The sequence below is a fragment of the Petaurus breviceps genome, unplaced genomic scaffold, assembly GCF_028583685.1.
Source record: "Petaurus breviceps papuanus isolate PSGF00001 unplaced genomic scaffold, PetGlider_PUasm1.0 90825, whole genome shotgun sequence".
In the NCBI taxonomy this organism is placed as follows: Eukaryota; Metazoa; Chordata; class Mammalia; order Diprotodontia; family Petauridae; genus Petaurus; species Petaurus breviceps.
The window spans coordinates 16,923,805-16,944,824 of NW_027187353.1; the positions used below are offsets into that span (position 1 = coordinate 16,923,805).

The following is a 21,020-nucleotide window of genomic DNA, read 5'->3' on the forward strand; positions in this document are numbered from 1 at the left end:
TTGCCTAGGTTTGGGTGCACAGGCATGGGGATGAGCATCCCATAGAGCGCGGCCCCAACACAGACACTCTGGTGGCAAAGGAGCACAGGCATCAGAGACAGTACCAGGGGAGCACCTGATGGTGCAGTCATGTCTGAGATCTCAGATAACCAGGCTGCTGCCTGCTTGGGGAATGCACCGGGGAGATAACCAGGCTGGCTGAGATTAACTGGGGTGAGGGTGAGGGAGGGATTAGGGAAGAACATTAGGGGCTGCCTGTTCCATATTGAATTAAGTACAAATTCCTCAGTCGGTCCTACAAGTCCCACCTCTATGTTATCTCATTCTTCTTATCTACACTTATAGTGTGAGCCTGGTCACCATTTCACAGCAGTTTCTTGATATCTCCAGCCAAACCATGTATATTTCCCCCTCACTTCTCCAGCTTCCTTTTATATGTTGGCTTCCCCAAAAGAACATAAACTCTTTGAGGGCAGGTTCTATATCCCCAGCACTTCACAGTGTGTGGCACATAGCAGAAGACAACAAGTTATGGCATATGACTGTGATAGAATACCGTTGTGCTGTGAGAAATGGCCAGGGAGGTAGTTTCAGAAAAACATCGAGAGACCTGTATGAACTGATGAAAAGTGAAGTAAGAAGAGCCATTGATCATTGTGTAGAGTAACAGCAATACTGTAACAACGATCACCTGTGGGAGACTTGACTACTCAGATCAATACAGTGATCCCAGACAATTCCCAAGGACTCATGATGAAAAATGCTATCCATCTCCAGGGGGAGAACTGATGAATTCTGAATGCAAATTACAATTTTCTTCTTTCTTTCTTTCTTTCTTTTTCTTTCCTTCCTTCCTTCCTTCCTTCCTTCCTTCCTTCCTTCCTTCCTTCCTTCCTTCCTTCCTTCCTTCCTTCCTTCCTTCCTTCCTTCCTCTCTCTCTCTCTCTCTCTCTTTCCTTCCTTCCTTCCTTCCTTCCTTCCTTCCTTCCTTCCTTCTTTCTGTTTTTTTTTGGGGGGGCAATATAGCTAATATGGAAATGTTTTGCATGATTTCACATGTATATTGCTTGCCTTTTCAGTAAAGTGTTGGAGGAGTTGGGAGGGAAGGAGAGAATTTGGAACTCAAATTTTTTTTTTTTTTTGCTTTTTGGAGGAGGGAGGGCAAGGCAATTGGGATTAAATGACTTGCCCAAGGTCACATGGCTAGTAAGTGTTAAGTGTCTGAGGCTGGATTTGAACTCAGGTCCTCCTGACTCCAGGGTCAGTACTCTATTCACTGCACCACCTAGATGCCCCAGAACTCAAAATCTAAAGAGAAAAGAATGTTTAAAATAAATAATATATTTTTTAAGGTGACGCTGGCCTCCTCATTGTTCCCTGCTCAATACCCTCCCCCCGCCTTGCCTTTTCCCTGGCTGCCCCTCATCGCTGGAATGGCCTGCCCTCTCACCTCTGTCTCTGGTTCCTTGGCTTCCTTCAGAGGTAGTTCAGATTCCAGGCTCTGCAGGAGGCCCTTCTCAGTGCCACAGATGCTAACACCTTCCCTTTGGCTGACTTTCCATCTCATTGTATCTATCGTGTCAGTGCCTAGTTATTTACATGTTGTTTCCCCCACTGGAATATAAGCTCTCTGAGGGCAGACCTTCTTCACGTGTGCCTCTCTTTGTACCCCCAGTACTGGCCTATAGCAGGTGCTTATTGAATGACAGACTGACTGCTTCCTTTCTGGCTTTGTATCATCAGTCTCTAGCACAGCACATAAGCATAGAGGCCTAATAGATACTTACTGATGGATACTAATACTGACTTCTGTTCTTATGACCCGAAGTAGCCTCATGCAATGGACTGAGAGTTGGCCAACACATCAGGAAGCCAGAGTTCAAGTCCTGTCTCTGCCTCTGAAGGCAGCTGTCGTGCCCCGCCTAAGGCTTCTCCCTTTCAGGCAAAATATTCCCAGTTTCTTCAGCCAATTCCTGTGTCTCCACTTCCTTCACCATCCTGGAGTGCGGACATGTGTGTTTGTAGGGGCCTTCTCAAAACCCAAGCAGAGCCGCTGCAAGCAGCTTCTTCTCATCCCTTCCTTCTTCCCACTCACCTTCAAAAACCCTTTGGCAGCTTTTCGGGACAGAACATAGTACTGAGAGTAGGTGATCCTCTCCCATTTCCCATCCCGTTTGCTGCTCAAGGCGTTCAGATTTCCATACTTCTCCAGACTTTCGAGGAACACCTGGTGCACAGTCTTTGGGGTCTGTGAGCAGGTGTGGTCCATCCGTATCTTGACCAGCCCATCAGCCGATGTGGTCCACAAGGACTCTGCAGGGGAAAGTACGGGCATGGGTCAACTAGCCATCACATTCTTTTTTTGTAAATAGTCTCTTATTTTTCCCAATGACATGTAAAGATAGTTTTCAACATTCATTTTTACAAGATCTGAGTTCCAAATTTTAGATGGCAAACATAAGAGGTTATACATGTGTGTGATAGTAACGGCAATTAAAGATTCCCCTGTATTGGCCTGGTTTTCAAATTGATTGTGTTAAAACCCAGAGCTTGTTGATCCCACCTGTGGGATGGGCTTGTTGATGTGAAAAGAAAGTCCTGAACTGGGAGGAGCTGGTGACGTAGATTTGGAGAGACAAGGGAGAGGCGGAAGATCTTTTTTTGGAAGCAGCACCTCGTGGAGAGAGAGAGACTAAGAGATTGCTGGTGGCCGCTTTGAATTGCCCTGGACTTTTGAGACCTGCCCCTTGAGCTGCCAAGGACTGAGGAGACATGGCTGTTTTGCTGGTACTTTGTCTGTCTGTTTTGATGTTGTTTTGTCAGATTTGTCCACTGGTGAAAGACTGTCCTGTTGAAGAAGTCCTGGAACCTGGCATTTGGTTAAGAAGCCCTGAGACTGTCCTGCAGACAGAGAGTGAATACTGTCCACTGGTGAGGGACAGTGCTGTTGTTGCAGGGGTCTGGAGACTGTCCTGCAGACAGAGTGAATACTGTCCACTGGTGAAGGACAGTGCTGTTGTTGCAGGGGTCTGGGAACCTTTCTGTTGGTTCAGAAGCCCTGAAGAAGGATTTTCTTGTTGTATGTTTACAGAAATCCTGGGAGAGGGCTTTGTTAATGTGTTCAGGGGTTCTAGGACTGTTATACAGACAGAGGATAAATTCATGAAGGGATTGGCAATGTATCTTATGGCCTTGCTAAGCCTTGTCTCCCCAGGAACTAAGATTGCTGAGAACTTGCCTCGTGTCAAGATGAAGAAAAGACCTCCATTTGGGTATTAAGTGCTGTGTTTAAACTTGATGTAACTCTGAGGTAGATTGAATTGTGATCCAGGGGTGGGGAACTTTTGACCTTATTGTGCTCTGTGATTGACAAATGAAGGTACTTTACCTATGTTTGGAAACTAATCTCCATTTGAGAAGAGGAGTTTTGTGGTGGACCAAATGAAGGTATAGCCTAGGGGTGGAGAAGTATTTAGAACAGGGACTTTGTAATTGATTGAATGATTGGAAGATCCTGGGGTGGGGTAGTACTTGGAGATTATTTAATCACACTTAGTAAATGCTGTATTTTGAATGATGTCATGTTTTGATCTTCTCTGTTCTTGGTTGGTTACTGAATAAAATAGAGAGCACCTATGCTGGTATTTTGAACCTGGGAAGTTGCCTTTGCTTGGTATTACATTACAATGTGCAATCATGGACACATTTCTACATCATTCATGTTACATCACTTTCTTTTTTATCACATTATTATCGTGTACCTAGTCCAATAATCAGATATGCAGTGAAGGAAACAAAAAGATTTGATCCCTGCCTTCAGAGAATTTATAGTCTAACTTAGTAGAAAAGACGTCTTCAGTTCTTTGGGAGATATCCATGTTTTCTTTGCCCTCCACTACAGTACATAGCAATTTCTCCTTCTTAGTCTTCATAAGTTGCTATGGTCAAAAAAGTCATCTGGTGGCCAGTCTTCTGGTGATGAGCATCTTTGAGCTCAGTCAGTCAGTCCATTAACAAAAGCATTTTTTTTTAAAGCAATGGGGATTAAGTAGCTTGCTCGAGGTTACACGGCCAGTTATTTCTGGGTGTGGTGCTGAGTATCTGAGCCCGGATTTGATCCAGGTCATCCTGACACTAGAGCCGGTGCTCTTACTTGCTGAGCCACCTGGCCGCCCCTAAGCAATTGGGGTTAAGTAACTTGCTCAAGGTTACACGGCCAGAACAAGCATTTCTTAAATGCTCATTGTGTGCCAGGCACTATTCTAACCACTGGGTATACAAAGAAAGGCAAAAATCATCTTAGACATCAGAAACCCTTCTCTGAATCTGCCCTCAAAGCCATTGCTGCTGGTCAGCCAAAGAGTTTTTGCTGGGTGTTGGGTAATATGCTGCAATTCCTACCACAGGGAAGTTGAAGGCCAGCGGATCTTTTGAGCTTGGGAGTTCTGAGCTGCAGTGGGATGAGCCAATTGGCATTAATATGGTGAGCCCCTGGGAATCTCAGGGCCCTCTCGTGCTGCCTAAAACTAATACAGGTCAGAACCAGAGCAGGTCTAAGCTACTGGGCTGATTATTGTGGGACTGGGCCCCTGAGAGGTCATTTGAACTTTCAGCAAAATAAGGGAGGAGGAAGAGGAGGGGAAGGGGGGAAGGGAGGAGGAGGAGGAAAAGGAGGAGGAGGAGGAAGAGGAAGAAGAGGAGGAGGAAGAAGGAAAAGAGGAGGAGCTTTTGAGCACATCTGCTGAATGACAGTTTTCCAAACACCCCATTTTGGCTGCAGAGTGAGGGTGAGCAGTGAACCTTTTGACCACAGTAGTTCTTGAGGATTGTCTGTGTGTACCTCCAGGGACAATGCTCCTTTTACTCTCTATAGACCAAGATCCAGTCTCTCCATGCTTCTGTCTCAGTCTGTGTCTGTCTTTCTGACTGTGTCTCTCCACCACCTCTCTGTCTTTGTCTCTCTTCTTCATCTTCTCTGTTTCTCTCCTCTCTCTCTGTTTCTGTCTCTCTCATTCACTGTCTGTCTCTCCCCTCTATTTGTCTCTCTCTGTCTCTCTCCCTCATTTTCTTTCTCTCTGTCTCTCTCCTCCCTCTTTTTATCTCTCTCTCTCTCTGCCTTTTCTTTTTCTCGATGTCTCTGTCTCTCTCCTCCCTCTCTTTATCTGTCTCTCTCTTTCTCACTGTCTGTGTCTTCTCTCCTTGTATTTGTCTTTTCTCCCTCTCTCTCTTTGATTCTTTCCTTCTTCCCTCCCTTCATCCCCCTCCCCCTGACTTAGAAATTCTCTCCCTCTGCACTTATGGAAAAGAAATAAGATAAGAGAACTTCAGGGAGAGAGATAAATCCCCTGTCTCAGAAAGGACAGACTGGCCCAAAGAGCCAAAGATTGATGGGGGTGAAAGGAGTTCTGGGAAGCTTATGAATTGAGATGAAGAAAAAGAATACAGTGTACGGTCCAGAAGGATGAGAGGTCAAGTGAGGAGATCTTGATTTTCCCTCACCCAGAAAGAATGTGAGCCCGGAACCCTGGGAGGGCATTTATTGACAGGAATGTTAACCATTGTCTGAAGAGAATGCTCTCCAGCCCTTTGCTGGGCTGAGTACCTCCCCTGGATTAGCTGACTGTACCCTTGTATCACCTTCTGGAGGAGGCAGCCAAGAGAGCAACAGGACTGTATCCCCCAACCTCCAGTTCTGTCCCCCACTGGACTAACAGCTTTGTCTTTGGGAAGCAGAGCCTGGCTCTGGGCCACTTAATAGTTAGGTTTGTGCCAATGCGCAGATCCCTGAATTCTAAGCCCTAGGCTAGCTGGGTTGACCTTGGGCAAACCAATGCCCCCCGCCCCCAGCCTGTTTCTTCCTCCATGAAATGGGGATGATGTCATTGGCATGACCTGCCTCCATGTTGTTATGAGGAAACCCCCATTATCACCAGAAGCTGTTTATGAAGAGGAACTGTGGCTCTCATAGAAAGAGCCCTGCGTTCCAGTCCCTGCTATGACTCACTGTGTGACCTTGATCAAGTCATGCAACTTGTCCGAGCTTCAGTTTCTTCATCAGTTAAAAGAGGGTGATGATAATTGTTCTGCTATACAATTTAATGAGTAAATTTGGCCCTCCCTTCACAACACAAATGGAAAGCTGTGGGTGTGGATTATTGCACCTACTACCAGCTGTGGCCCATGGTTGGTGGGTTGATTCGTTTGCCAAACAGCTTTCTTTCATTTTTTTTTTCTTTGCAATCTTTCTTACAAGGAAGGGATGGATCTTTGGGCAAGAATCTATTAAAAATAAAGATAATATAAAAACAAAATGAGTCAACAGCATTTGAAAAAATAAAAACAAGAAATGGCTCTATCTTACAAGTTTTGTTGTGAAGAAAATACCTTTATGGAACAACGTGAATCCAAAGTGATAACTGTTATCATCCATTTGTTCAATAAGCATTTATTTAGGCACTTTGGTCATGGGGGACATGAGAACAAAAACAATCCCTGACCTCAAGGATTTCGCATTCTACTGAGGGAGAAGAAAAACATCCAGGACATAGACACAGGAATACAGCACACAAAGGAAAACCAAACAGTACAGGGGAGAACAGTGAGGGAAGGAAGCTAGAGGAGCTAAGAGCCAGAGGTCAGGATGGAGGGCTTATCAAAAAGAGGGGAGGAGACAGGGTGGGAAGAAGGATATCCCCGATGTAAATGGAAGGAACAACCACAAACTGTCGAAAAGAAGCTTACAAAATGAGAAAGACCAAGCTCAGCCCCATAGAAGAACTATGAGAAATTGCCTTCCTCCTTACTCTTCCTCGTTTCCTGGTAGAGGTGGGCGATCCACGGGCATTAAATATGTTTGGATGCATTGCACTGTTTTAAAATTTTTTTATGATTTTGTTCTTCCCTTTCAAAAAATGTCTTTGTTATAAGGGTTAGGTCTCTGAGAAGGGGGTGAAAGAGGGCCCGGAAGAAAATCAAGATAATCCAGGTGCCCCCTCCAAAAAAAGGGGAAAAAAAGTAAAATCAAGATAATCCAGGTGCCCCCTCCAAAAAAGGGGGGAAAAAGGAAAATCAAGATAATCCAGGTGCCCCCTCCAAAAAAGGGGGGAAAAAGGAAAATCAAGATAATTCAGGTGCCCCTCCAAAAAAAGGGGAAAAAAAGGAAAATCAAGATAATCCAGGTGCCCCCTCCAAAAAAAGGGGAAAAAAAGGAAAATCAAAATAATCCAGGTGCCCCCTCCAAAAAAGGGGGGGAAAAGGAAAATCAAGATAATCCAGGTGCCCCCTCCAAAAAAGGGGGGAAAAAAGAAAAATCAAGAAAATCCAGGTTCCCCTTCCAAAAAAAAAAAAAAAGAAAATCAAGATAATGTAAAACAAAAGATACCAACAAAAAAAATATGTTTTGGAAAAAAAAAAAGCTTTTCTTTTCATTGAACTGCAATTTGCCTCTCATTCTTCCTAGTTCTGCCCCCTGAGGGCCAAGAAAAGTCTCATCCCTCTTCCCCATGACAATCTCTAGATAAATATCTGTGTATGTGTATATATATATATATATATATATATATATATGTGGATGTAGTTACATCTCTCTCTCTCTATATATATATATATGTAACTGTCCATCATGTCCTTTTCCATTCTAAACATTCACAGTTCCATCTACAATCCTCACATGACACAGTTGCCCATTCACTCACCATCCTGGCTGACCTCCTCTGAACCCAGGCCAGCAAGAATATGGTACCAGAACTATCTCCATGACTGCGTAGCCTTCTAATGCCCTTCTTACTTCTCCCTGTTATTTAAGAGGAAGAAGCTTAGAAGTGAGGACCCTCTTTTCCTTTCCTACTGTCAAATTAATAGCAGGTGAACAGTCCCATTCATTGATCTCTCAGCAACCTGGGATCTAGGTCTGAGGAACAGAAGGTAACAGACTCAGAGCAGGAAGAGACTTCAGAGGCATCCAATCAAACAAGGAAACTGAGGTTCAGAGTTTGACCAAGGTCCCACAGTTAGTATCAGGGATGGGATTGGAACCCCAATATTCCTGACTTCAAGTCAGCACTCAAAGGGACAGAAGGGATGGATCTCACTCTGGTCATCTATGCCTGTAGCCTTCTCTTTTCTGGGCTAAGCATTCTACTTCCTTTAGGTCCTCCTGGCACCAGCTAAAGACTGTTCACTGTCTGGATGTCCTCCTCAGGCTGCTCTACACTTGATCTGCAAAATGGGGCTGATTCTTGTTACCTCTTCCCTCCCAGGGCTGGTGTGAGATTCCAATGGAATAATGGAGATAAAGGGTTTGGCTAACCGTGGCACACTACTGAGTCAACTCCTCACCACTCCAATTTTCACAATCGATGCTAATTCTGCTCTCTGGAGCTAGGTAGAATGCCAGCATAATCAGCCAGTCAAGAGGCAGCAAGAGAGAAAACTGGAAAGCACTTTGGTGGAAACTAGGTATAGACCAATATGTCACTCTGTGTATCAAGATAAGGTCTAAATGGGTACATAAAGGGTTATACCATAAGCAAGTTAGGGAGCATGGAATAGTTTACCTGTCAGATCTATGGATAAAGTAAGAATTTGTGACTAAACAAGAGATAGTGAACATAATAAAATGAATAATTTCTATTACATTAAATTTTACAAGTATGTTTTGTACAAAAATACTATTAAGTGCGTGTGTTTGGGCCGGGGGAGAATGGTCTAACAGATTGGCTAATACGACAGAAAAGGAAATTGACAAATGTTGGTAAAATTCGGGGAAAATGTTGATGGAGTTGTGAACTGACCCAACTATTCTGGAGAGTGATTTGGAACTATTCCCAAAAGGCTATAAAACTGTGCATACCCTCTAACCCAGCAATATCACTACTAGTTCTATATCTCAAAGAGATTTTTTTAAGGGAAAAGGAAAAAGTACCTGTATGCATACAAATATTTATAGTAGCTTTTTTTGTGGTAGCAAAGAATTGGAAATCGAGGGAATACTCATCAAGTGGCGAATGGCTGAACAAGTTGTGGTATATGATTGTGATGGTGTACTATTGTGCTATAAGAAATGACAAGCAGGATGATTTCAGAAAAAAATCAGGAAAGACACAGGAAATGATGCCAAGTGAGGTGAGCAAAACCAGACACTGTGTACAGTAACAGCAACATTGTATGGTGATCGGCCGTGAATAACTTAGCTATTCTCAGCAATACAATGGTCTCAGACAGTTCTGGAGGACTTATGCTGAAAAATGCTATCCACTTCCAGAGAAAGAACTGATAGAACTTGAATGCAGATTAAAGCATACTTTTTTTTAAACTTTGTTTTTCTTGTTGGTTTTTTGTCTGTTTTCTTTAACAACATGACTAATATAGAAATGTTTTGCATGACTGCACATGTATAACCCTATATCAAATTGTTTGCCATCTTAACAACAGGGAAAAGGAAGGAGCGAAAAAATTGGGGACTCAAAATTAAAAAAAAACAGATGTTAGAATTTTTACATGTAATTGGAAAAAATAAAATAAGAAGCCAAACAAAAATGTAGCTAGATAGTACAGTAGATAAAGAAAGCACTGGACTTGGAATCTGGAAGACATCAGTTCAAATCCTGCCTTAGACGCTCACTAGCTGGGTGACTGTGGGCAAGTCACTTAGCCTCCCATGGCCCTAGTTCCCTCATCCGTAAAATGAGGAGGTTGTGCTTCCCAGTTTCTAAGTTTTCTTCCAGCTTTCAATCTATGATTCCCATGATTATGTGTACCAGGCACTGGGCTAAGTTCTTGGGGTATAGAGACAAAAGTGAGAAAGCCCTAGACCTCAAGGAACTTATTAGGAGAAGCAGCATCCTCATGACTGCCCATCTCCTGGAGACACAGCCTGGTCCTGGGGGAGCCCCCTCAGGGGTGGGCTGTGCAGAGCACCACGCATCCTGAAATTCTCCACCTTTCCCACATGGTGTAGCCCCTGGAGAGAGCCCTGGCCCTGGGAGCAGAGGACCCAGGCGCAAACCTCCCCTCTGACGCTTCATGAAATGTGTGACCTTGGGAATCCCCTGACTTCCCTAAACCTCAGATTCCTCATCTGAAAAATGAGGGGGGTGGATTAGATGGCCACAAGGTCCAACCTTGCTCTGGCTCTATGGTCCCAGGAAGAAAGAGCCTCTGACTGGGAGTCAGGACAGACCAGCGCTATTCAAAGGTGATAACATACATAATGTATAGAGGGGGCCTGGAGTCAGGAAGACTCATCTCCCTGAGTTCAAATCTGGCCCAGACACTTACTAGCTGTATGACCCTGAGTCAGTCACTTCACCCTGTTTGCCTCAGTTTCCTCATCTGTAAAATGAGCTGGAGAAGGAAATGGCACACCCCTCCCATATCTCTGCGGAGAAAACCCCAAATGGGGTCAAGACAAGTCAGACTCAATTTAAATGACTGAACAACTACAACATAAATCAAACTGCAAACCTCATAGCAGTACATGGATGTCAGTTATAATTCTAAGCAGTCCTGTCCTCACTACCCAACCCCACTCTAGACTAGGATACTTTTAAGGTTGGCAGCCAAGTAGCCAAATGGATCCTGCCTCATTCAATTACTGGCTGTGTGATCCTGGGCAAGTCAGTTAACCTGGAACAGCCTCGGTTTCCTAATGACAATGCCTGCCTCTGTACAGGGCTATTGTAAGGCTCAAATGAACTAATAATATATTTATATAGCAAAGTTTATTTTATGTGAATATGTTTAACTGTGTTAATGTATTAATATATTTTAATTGTCAACATTAATATGAACACATTTCATTTTTATTAATATACTATTATAATGATTATATTCCTATAATAATATATTTTAAATACTTTGTAAATCTTAAAGCATCATATAAGTGATTGTTCTTATTATTAATAGTAGGAGTACTAGTAAATATTAGTTATTATTAGTAGTATCCCAGAGCTCAGTGCCTAGAAGAAAAGAGATGCTTAGTAAATGCTTGCCAATTGATTGATAGTGTGAAAGAAAGAACCATTCATCTGTCCCCAGGAATGACGTAGCCAGAGAATATTTCTTGACTGATGATCGGATCGCCTGTATGCTGGGAGATACTCACTAACACTCCAAGAATGAGTTTCAGAGTTGAATAGGAAGGGATGATATCTTTGAAATAAAATTAAGAGGTGAGAGAGGAATATATTGGGAGAAGGAGAAAGGGGAGAGAGAGAATAGGGTAAATTATCTCACATAAAAGAGGCAAGAGAAAAATGTTACAATGAAGAGCAAGGAGGTGAAAGAGAATGAGTCAAACTTACTCTCATTGGACTTGGGTTAAGGAGGGAATAACATACACAATCAATTGGGTAAGAGACCCTACAGGAAAGTAGTGAGGAAGGAGATAAGAGCGGGGATTATAGAAGGGAGGGTAGGTTGGGGGAGAGGGTAGTTAGAAGCAAACACTTTTGAAAAGGGACAGGGTCAAAGGAGAAAATAGAATAAATGGGGGGTGGGATCGGATGTAGGGAAATATAGTCTTTCACAGCATGACTACTATGGAAATGCTTTGCATAACTACACATGTATAACCTATATTGAATTGCTTGTCTTCCCAGTGGGCATGGGTGAGAAGGGAAGAAGGGAGAGAATCTGGAACTCAAAGTTTTAAAAACAAATGCTAAAAAAATTGTTTTTACATGTAACCAGGAAATAAGATATAAAGGCACTGGGGTATAGAAATCCATCTTGCCCTACAAGAAAGTAAGGGGGAAGGAGGTAAGGAGGGGCACAGGGAGGGGATATAAGAGAGGGCAGACTGGGGGAAAGGGTAATCTGTATGCTTGGCATCTTGGGGTGTGGGGTAGGGGAGAAATGGGGAGAAAATTTGGAACTCAAAATCTTGTGAAAATGAATGTTGAAAACTAAAAATAAATTTTAAAAAAGAATGAGTTTCAGAGAGCAAGGATCTCTGCCATGCTCTTAGACAATTAGGATCAAAGAAAGGGGAGTGGGTAGCACAGAAGGAAACAGAGGACAGGACATTGAAATTCGGTAGCTAACGCATCTGTGGAGCTGACCACATAATTAATTGATAAATTCAGAATAGACTGTCAAGGCTTAACAAAGCCCCTGGGATCTTTTTAGGGAGGTAAGCTATAAATGGATTATTGAAATTAGATGGCTAAGCAAATACAGGTGGATCCTTGTGCCTCAGGCAGTGACTCAAGGGACCCTGGAGAAGAGGGTGGCTTGGCTCAGTGGTCTGGCTCCAGGTGCCCCAGGGATGCAGAAGGGGAAAGGACCTGAGCTGGTCTCTGCCACCTCAGGGCTTCCCTAAGCTCCACCCAGTTCGATGGATGGAATAACCCATATTTCCACAGAACATTCTACTTTAAACATTTTTTCTATATTACAGCCCTATGACTGAGGGAGTACAAATGTGAGTGAGCCCATGTTATAGATGGGCAGACCTAGGGTGGGAGATCTGGCACTCAACCCAAGGCCCCCAACACCAGGCCCAGGCCTCTGCCCACTCATCTCTCCCTAACAAGAAGGAAAATGCAGAACACTGGGCTGGAAATCCAGATACTGAGCTCTGGTTCCTGACTAGCTGAGTGATCTTAGTAATGATGGCACAGTACACAGCAAGGAGCCCAGGCTCTGAAGTCATAGGACTTGAGTTCAAATCCTACCTCAAATGCTTCCTACTTATGTGACCTTAGGTAAATCTCTTCACTTTCCAGGTTCTTCTTCTGTAAAATGAAGGGGCTGGACTAGAGGTCCCTTACAATCCTATGATTCTGTGATCCTAAGAGGCTTGCCTTCCCTGGGCCTCAGTTTCCCCAGTCTGGACAATGAGGGGTTTCAACAAGAGGACCTCCTAAGGTCCCTTCGAGCTCCTGCCATTATGAGTCAATAATTTTCTGAAAGGCCGTTTGGTCTTCAGATTGGGGAGGGCCTCCTTCCCACGGCCACAAAAGGGTCCTTGGCTCACCCTGCTGCTTTCTGGCTGACCAGGGAGCTGACCCAGAGAATTCCACATCGGCTCCAGCTTTCAACTTTCTCTGCCTCAGTCCACGTGCCCTGGTTTCAGTCTCATGAAGCCCCAACTATGTGGAGATGAGTCTGGGGATGGATGGTCTGATCAAGCAGGACGTTCCTTGGCTGGAGTTGTTGCTGTACTTGGTGACAAGGAGTGTTCAGGGCCTGGGCCTGGAGCGTGGCAGGAGCTGGCAGGACACCAAGTCAGAAGGCGGGGTCTGGCTGCCCCTTTCCTTGGAACCATCTGCATCCTTGAATGTCCTGTCCCCTGGATGCTCTGTAGCTGCCAGCAGGACACCAGGCCGTGGGGCTCTGTGGCCACCAGAGTGGAGTGAAGCTATGCCTGAGTTATGGGCACTGGGGAGCCAATGAGGGACAAGGAGGAAGGGAACATTCAAAGAAAAAGATGAGAAAATGAGGTATTGGATTAGACTATCTCTGGAAGGGCCTTTGACATTTGCATTCTATGTTCTAAGGTCTTTTCCAGCTTTGATGTCCTATACATACTGTAAGGAAGAATCCCAGCTCCTAGGCCTAAATGAGTTGGGGTGTGGGCTTGGGGGACAGCAGTATAATACAACCAAGGGCAAAGGAACACTAATCATAGCTATGGACCAATCACTTTACAGATATTACCTCATTTGATCCTCAGGACACCCCAGGAAGGTAGATACTGTTATTATCCCTATTTTCAAATTGAGGAAACTGAGGCAAGCGAAGGTTAAGTGACTTGTCCAAGGTCACATGACTAGTAAGTGTCTGAGGTGGCATTTGAACTCAGGTACTCCTGACTCTAGACCCAGCACTCTCTCAGCTGAGCCACCTGACTGCCTCTGGAGAAGGAGAAGCCCCTCCTCTCCTGATCTTCACTGGCTTATGTCTCCACTCACTGGGTCTCTCCCAGGGCCCACATATCTCTACTTCCCCCTATGGGGCATAAACCAATGAAAAGTTGCAAGTCATGAGGAGTAGCCTGCTTACTAATTCAAAGAAAAAGGGGTCCCTCCTAGGAACTAATGTGTTCCCTCCAAAGAGAACATGGCACCTGGGGAAAAGCCCTGGCCATTCCTTCTTAGTAACATGGAGTAGGAATCTGGACAGCCCCAAAGCGGGGTCTATTTCATCTCTAAAGACACAGAAATACATATAGATCAGAAACGGGTGTCTAAAAACTAGGAGAATGAAAGAGGAAACACTCCCCTAGACCAGGACCCTGGCTTTCCAAATTCATGGCTTTGAGTTCTGGCCAAAGGCAGTTAATATTAACTTTCCTCTATATAACACATTAAGATTTACAAGTTTGTAAAATGCTTGTGGGAGATCAAAGAAAGGAAAACCACTCATACATATAAATATATTTATAGCAGCTCATTTTTGTGGTGGCAAAGATCAGAAGCTAAGGGCATGAATCATTTGGGGAATGGCCAGCCAAACTATGGCATACAGATGTGATGGAATGCCATGTGGAATTCCATATGGTATGTGGAATTGTGCTGTAAGAAATGATGAAAGGGGTGGTTACGGAGAAGCCTGGGAAGACTTGTATGAACTGATGCAGAGTGAACAGAACCAGGAGAACAACTTACAGCCAGGTCCTGCCTCACATACGCAGGGATAGGGGCATCAGACAGAGTCCCAAGCCCCCAAGTTTTAACCCCAGCTGCCTCTTGATCCAACCAAGAGCATATTTGATGACACAACCAACCAGCAGAACCAATAACTAAAGCGACATCTTCTTAGCTTTCCCTATGACCCCCCAGGCCACCATGGATAATAACAGCGGGAGTCAATCACTCCCAGAGGCAGAGAGTTGTAAGGAGCCTTAGAGATCATCTGATCCAATGCCCTGGTTCTAGAGGGGAGACAACAGAGGCCCACAGAGGTCAAGGGAGAAGACTCAAGGTCACATAAACACCAAGAGGCAGAGCTGGGATTTGTCCTGAAGTTCTCCGCCTCAATCTCAGACTTTTGGTCTTTGCTTGGCCCAAGTACTGGCTTGCTCATTACGCTCCCTTTCAAGCGAGGGGTAGCTCCCCTCCTTTTCCTTCTCCTCCTCCTCCTGCCTACCCCACTTCCCCGACACCATCCCTCCTCTCTCAGTTGGGCCCTTGGTGGCTCTTTATCAATCTCCTCATTATAAGCCAGGGCAGTCTGGAGCACTGGGGCGGGTTTCTAAGCTCCTGAAATAAAGGAGACTAAATAACAGAGGAAGCTATTCCCAATGGGAAGGCAAGAAGGGAGATATGTCAGCAGATGAAAAAAAATCCTCTTGTCTTTTGGGTTTGGTTTTGTTTTTTAAATCTGTGGGAAAGAAGCCTGAGTTCTTGGGGGGGTGAATGGCACGCATTGTTCAGGCTGGAACAGTTGAAGCCTCTCACTGAGGCAAAGGTCATTCCTAGGCTTTGAAAAAATATCCCTTGGAGAATGCTTCTCCTGGGTGATGAGGCCCCAGGAGCCCTCCCCTGTGGGATAGCACTCAGAAAGAGCAGAGGATGCAGAAGCAGAGGCCTTGGGTTCAAATCCTGGCTCTCTCACTTAGTATTTGTGTGATATTGGGCAAAACAATCAACCTCTCTGAGCCTCAGCTCTTTGTCCAGAGAAGGGGTGGGGAAGGAGCAGAGAGATAGCCATTTTGAGTTGCTTTCCTTTATCAAAGCAGATCCAAGAACCTGTGGTGGCAGCCACCCTGGGCACGCTGGGGTGCTTGCCGCTACACCCCTCTTCAGCTTCCAACAATAGCTCTTGGGTCTGCCCTGTGGGGCCAAGCAGAACAAGACCAATTGCTCCTCAACATGGCAGCCCTTCAAATACTTCAAAGACCTCTGTCCTGCCCTCACTAAATCTCCCCTTCTCCAGGTTAAACATCTCCATTTCCTTCAAGTGGTCCTCATGTAGCAGGATCACAAGACCCTTTACTACCCTTGTTGGCCGCTTTTGGATTCTACCCAGCTTGTCAATGTCCTTCCTAAACTATGATGTCTCTAACTCCAAGGGCAGTCTGTTGGGGGCAGAGGGGAGAGGAATCTTCAATCATTCATGGTTTTAGGCTCTTGATTGAATCCTATCCAGATACCTTCAGATAGTCTAGACATACCAGAAACCCTAAGATCATTCTTTTAAACTGCCCTGATCTATACTACCTGGCAGAGGCAATATGTTAAGGAACTAGCATTTGAATGGGGACATTTTAATCTGACTGATTAAAAAGTCAGCTAAGTGGCATAGTGGTTAGAGCACCAGGCCTGGAGTTAGGAAGACTCAAATCCAGCCTCAGACATTTTCTAGTTGTGTGACCCTGGGCTAGTCACTCAACCATGTTTGCCTCAGTTTCCTGATCTGTAAAATGAGGTAGAGATGGAAATGACAAACCACATCTTTGCCAAGAAAACCCCAAGTGAGGTCACAACTGAAAAATAACAACAAAATCCATCTGAACCATTAGCCCCTATTCCTACGCAGGTGGTTTGACCCCAAGGAAATGGGCTCCCACTAAGTTTGGAGGAATGGAGGAAAATGAAGAGAGTTGCAGGCTGCCCTGGTTGGTGAGACATGATGCCAGGGGACCCAGGGAAGCCAGGGGACAGCCTGAGGGAATCCCCGAGGAGGTCACCTTCCCTCCTGGCAATGACTCAAGACCTGGCTAAGGAGAGTGCCCAAGTGCAGTAGAAAGAAGGCTAAACTTGATCTTCCTTCCAGTTCCAAAATCAATGATTCCACAAAGGCAAAATCTACAATCACTCTATTTTTAGAGTCCCCTCTTCTCCATAACTCTTGCACCTTTCTGACACTCATGCCCTTGTCTGAGGATACCACTACTTTATAGAAACTTACCTATTTGTCAGTCTTTGCTCTCCTTCGAAAGTGACAGAAAAAAATCTGTCTCCTCCACTGGACACAAAGACCTCCTTTGTGAGGGGGCCATAATGGCTCCTCTGTGACCTGGACTCCCCTGGGACAGAACCCAAGGAGCTCAGCCATTTGGTCAGCTTGCTTGTCTAAATGAGGGCCATACTCCAGGAGCAGATCCTGTTCCCTGGGGAACCATGACCCAGGGAACTCTGCCTTCTCCCCTCCCTGAACCCCAACAAAGATCTGTTACCTATAATAACTGACATTCTGACAGCCCGTTTTCCATCACAACTCTAAGAGGCTGCTAATGTCAGCATTATTATTGGTCCTATTTTACAGATGAGGAAACTGAGGGTCTGAAAAATGAGGTCACTTACCCATGGTTACCCACCTAGTATATGGCAGAGCCAGGCTGCCTCTGTGAACCCAAAGGACAGTCCAAATGGGAAGGAGTAGGTCGAGGGTGGGGGCTGAGGATGGAGAAGCCAAGAAGTCAATCTTGTACTCCTCTGTGAGTCTACAGTCTTGTCAGTGGGGAAACTGTATAGTACATAGGGCAACCCTTCCTCTCCTGGGTGATTCCAGAGAATAGGAAAGAGCACTGTCTCTAGAATCAAAGGATTTGGGTTTAAATCTCTCTGACACTTAGTATATTAGTGACCCTGGGCAAGTCACTTCCCCACCCAGGCACCAGTTTCCTCATCTACAAAATGAGGAAACTGGACTAGGATGCTTCTGAGGGCTTTTCCAGTCCCAAATCTATGACATGATGATCCTTTGAACAGTCTGTGGGTACCGGGGCAGCGCTTGGCTTTCCATCTGCTGGTCCTCACTTTTTTAAAGTTACCTTTTGATCAAAAGTTCTATTTGGAATCACAGCGATCAGGAAATGGTTAAACAAAGTGCTGTCCTTTAATATCACAGAGTCTACTGAGCTAGTCTCACTAAGAAATGACAAGTATCAGGGGTATAGAGAAGCATGGGAAAGACTTACACAATTGATGCAAAATGAAGTAAGCAGAATCAGGAAAACAATGTCTACAAGGGCTACAACAATAGAACAAAATGATCAAAACTGAATGTTGTGAAGTTACAGAGAAGAAACTTGGTCCCACAGAGCTATAAGATACCTCCTCCTACTCCTTTGCAGAAGGGGGGGGGCATGGATGTGGAGCATTGCATAGAACATTTTACTTTTTTCAAAGTGTTGATCACTTTTGTTTAGTTTTTTTTTCTGTTCTTCCTTTTTTTTGGAAATAATTCTTTGTTATAGATGATAGTTCTCTAGAAATGAGGTAGAGGAGACATACAGAGCGGAATCTAGGAGAGTCATAAAGTAAACTGTAAATATATTAAAATTTATTAAGATAAATAAAAATCATGTTTTGAGCACAAATTGCCTTACTAATGGGGGCAAGCTTACTTATGGTAACCTTGGGTTGCACTTTGCATTGACCATAATTGTTATTGTTAGAAGTTCATTGCCTATGACTTGAAACCACAGAACATCACCAGAAGAAAGCAAGTATTAGAAAAGCAGCTTGTCGTGTTAAGGATCAGCTCACAATATTCAAAATCCTCATGATATTTCCCAAAATCAGTCCAGCTTGCTCTCATTCTCCCAGTCAATTCTGTTGACTTGACTTGCATCAGCTGCCCTTGTGGATTTGAGTAGTCACTTTCCCTCTGTCCCTTGGTTCTTTCAGCTAGTCTAGGTAACTTCTGAGATCCCCTCTGACCTTTCCCTATGTTTGTTTGGAGGCCCTTCTAGCTTAAGAAGCAGAGCACAGAGAAGTTGGAAGGACTATCCAAAGCCGTCCAGTCCAATGGAGACACAAATAGTGGTGATCAGAACATAATAACCCTCTTCTCAATCCTACTCATCCTTCAAGATCCAGCTCAAGTCACACCGCTGGGGAGCCCTCCCCAACCACCTCAGCCAATAATGAGATTGATGAGATAGTCATTGAGGGTCTGAATCACTCATGATCCTGTATTGTACATGGATCCATCTCATCTCTGAGGGGTAGAAGGAACTTCAGGGCAAACACAAACTCTTTCTTCAAGTATCTGAAAGTCTGCCATGTGGAAGAAGGAAAAGACTTTTCTGTTTGGCCCCAAGGGCAGTGGATGGAAGCTACAAAGAGGTAAACTGAGGCTGGATAGGAGGAAAACATCCTCACAATGAGAGCTCCCCTAAACTAGAATGGGCTATTTCAAAAGGACAGTGGGCTCCCCATCACTGGAGGTCTTCAAGAAAATGCTGTAAAGGTATACTGTAAGAGGAATTCCTTTTCCGGTTTTGGCCAGATTGGCCTTTGAAGTCCCTTCCAGTCTGAATCTGAGCCTACCAAGAACTTTGCCTTGGATTTCCTCTATCCAATTCCCTTTAGGGCCCTGCCAGGTGAAAGCTAATCTAAATAAATGTAATTGAATTAATGTGTCACTGGGTAACAACATTTGATGATTTATCCCTCCCAGCTAATATATTTTCCTTGTGCCAGGGGCCTTGTGGAGCTTCAAGTCTTTTTAATCTATTGTATGTAGGCCCTGGAAATCCCAAGGGTAAGGATCAGCTGGCTTCCTGGATCCTGACCACACTCCTTCAAACTGTCACCTATCAAACCAGTTGTTCCTGGGGGCAGTCCCTCCCCTCATCTCCACCCTGGGAACTGGCAGAGATTCAGAGATGCAAGCTTGGAAATGGAACCTCAGAGATTCCAAGGGCAGTAAGCTGGCATGGTGGACCAGAATCGGCTTTTCCAGGCCACAGAATGTCCCAGGGATACCACATAGCAAAGTGGGGAGCTAAGCTGGGCTCAGCCCTGCCGTCCTGTTACTCAACCGCACCTACATACCACACTCTGAAACCCAGGCCAGGAGAAATCCATTTGGAGAAGAGGGAGTGAACCAGAGTGGTGGCTCCACCTTCTCCCACTCCCAAAACTTCTGTCTTGCCACACACTCCCCTCCCGACCTACAGACTCCCTCATTCTTACCTCTCACCTGATTTAGAGGATAATTAGCTATAAAGGCCTGATCAAATCCAAAAGAAATTGCCAGAGGATTTCAAACGCATAAAAGCACAAAGGAAACCAATTCTATTTAAATAAAATTCTCAAATATTTTTTAAAACCAAGTTCACTGGCCCCAGTCAGGAATCCCCGTTGGGGGAATATCATAGCACTGGAGTCCCTCTAAACTCAGATTTTTGGCTACCTAGAGGATGCTTCCCCCCATACCCTCCTAGGACCCAAATCTGGAACTCTGACGGCTTCATGGGAGAGGCGGCAGCTGGGTTGGGTCTTGAAGTGAGACAGAGTTCCAGGAGAAGTTATGCCCAAAGGCACTAAGGCAGGCAAAGGCCTGCTGAGGGAAATCAAGGGTGTGGGGTCCAATTTGGTTGAACACAGAGTGTGCAAAGGGGAATGGTCTATAATAAGGCCAGGTAGGGAGACTAGAGAGGCATTGTGGGATGGCAGGCAGGCCAGCCCATCTTCAAAGGACTTTTTCCTCAGTCTTACAAGATTCCATACTTTCTAATTCTCTTCTCCCTTTCTGTGCAGACTTCTGTCTCCTCATCTTAGGATCACAGAAACCTAGATTTAGCAATGAGAAGTCTTAGAAGCCAATGGGTCCAGCCCTTCATTTGCAGGTGATAACACTGTGCCCAGGGTCACAAAGCTTATTTCTACTAAGGTAAGAGTCAAACCCAGGGTTTCTAGTACTCTTGCCTGGTCAGTCCTGCTGAGGACATCGATAAGGACATTTGCCCAGAGTTCAGAGTGGACAAAGTGCAAAGTATCTCAGTAGTCACTTACCTGCAGAGACTTCCTCTTTATCCTCTGCCCTCTCAAGGTACAGGTTATCCAAGGCATTGTTGAGGGACGCTTTGGAGAGATGCTGATGGTCAGGCAGGATGCTAAGCCCCCAAAAAGAGAGAGAAAGAGAAAGTAAGAAACTACAGAGTCCAAGGAATCTCTGGGCAGCATTGTGGAAAGAGCCCTAGCCCGGGAGTCAGAAGACCTGGGCTCCAGCCTTCCCTCGGCCGTGGACTCCTGCACCATGATGCTGGCTAAGTCCCTTCTTCTATAAAAATAAGGGGCTTGGGCTAGAGGATGTGGCAGGGCCTTCCATCTCTGACAT

The 21,020-nt window shown here is 44.9% G+C and overlaps 1 protein-coding gene across 3 annotated transcripts in view; it reads right to left on the minus strand.

Annotated features, from left to right (window-relative positions):
* The window catches only part of ACSBG1 (acyl-CoA synthetase bubblegum family member 1), a 129,939-nt gene that overhangs the window by 18,458 nt on the left and 90,461 nt on the right, over positions 1-21,020 (minus strand). For all 3 annotated transcript variants that reach the window (XM_069071395.1, XM_069071393.1, XM_069071394.1), the window contains 2 exons: positions 20,696-20,796; positions 2,095-2,312 (listed from right to left, as the gene is read on the minus strand). In XM_069071395.1, the coding sequence (XP_068927496.1) occupies positions 2,095-2,268 (174 nt within the window). In that variant the 5' untranslated portion in view covers positions 2,269-2,312; positions 20,696-20,796. The remainder of the gene's footprint in view (positions 1-2,094; positions 2,313-20,695; positions 20,797-21,020) is intronic.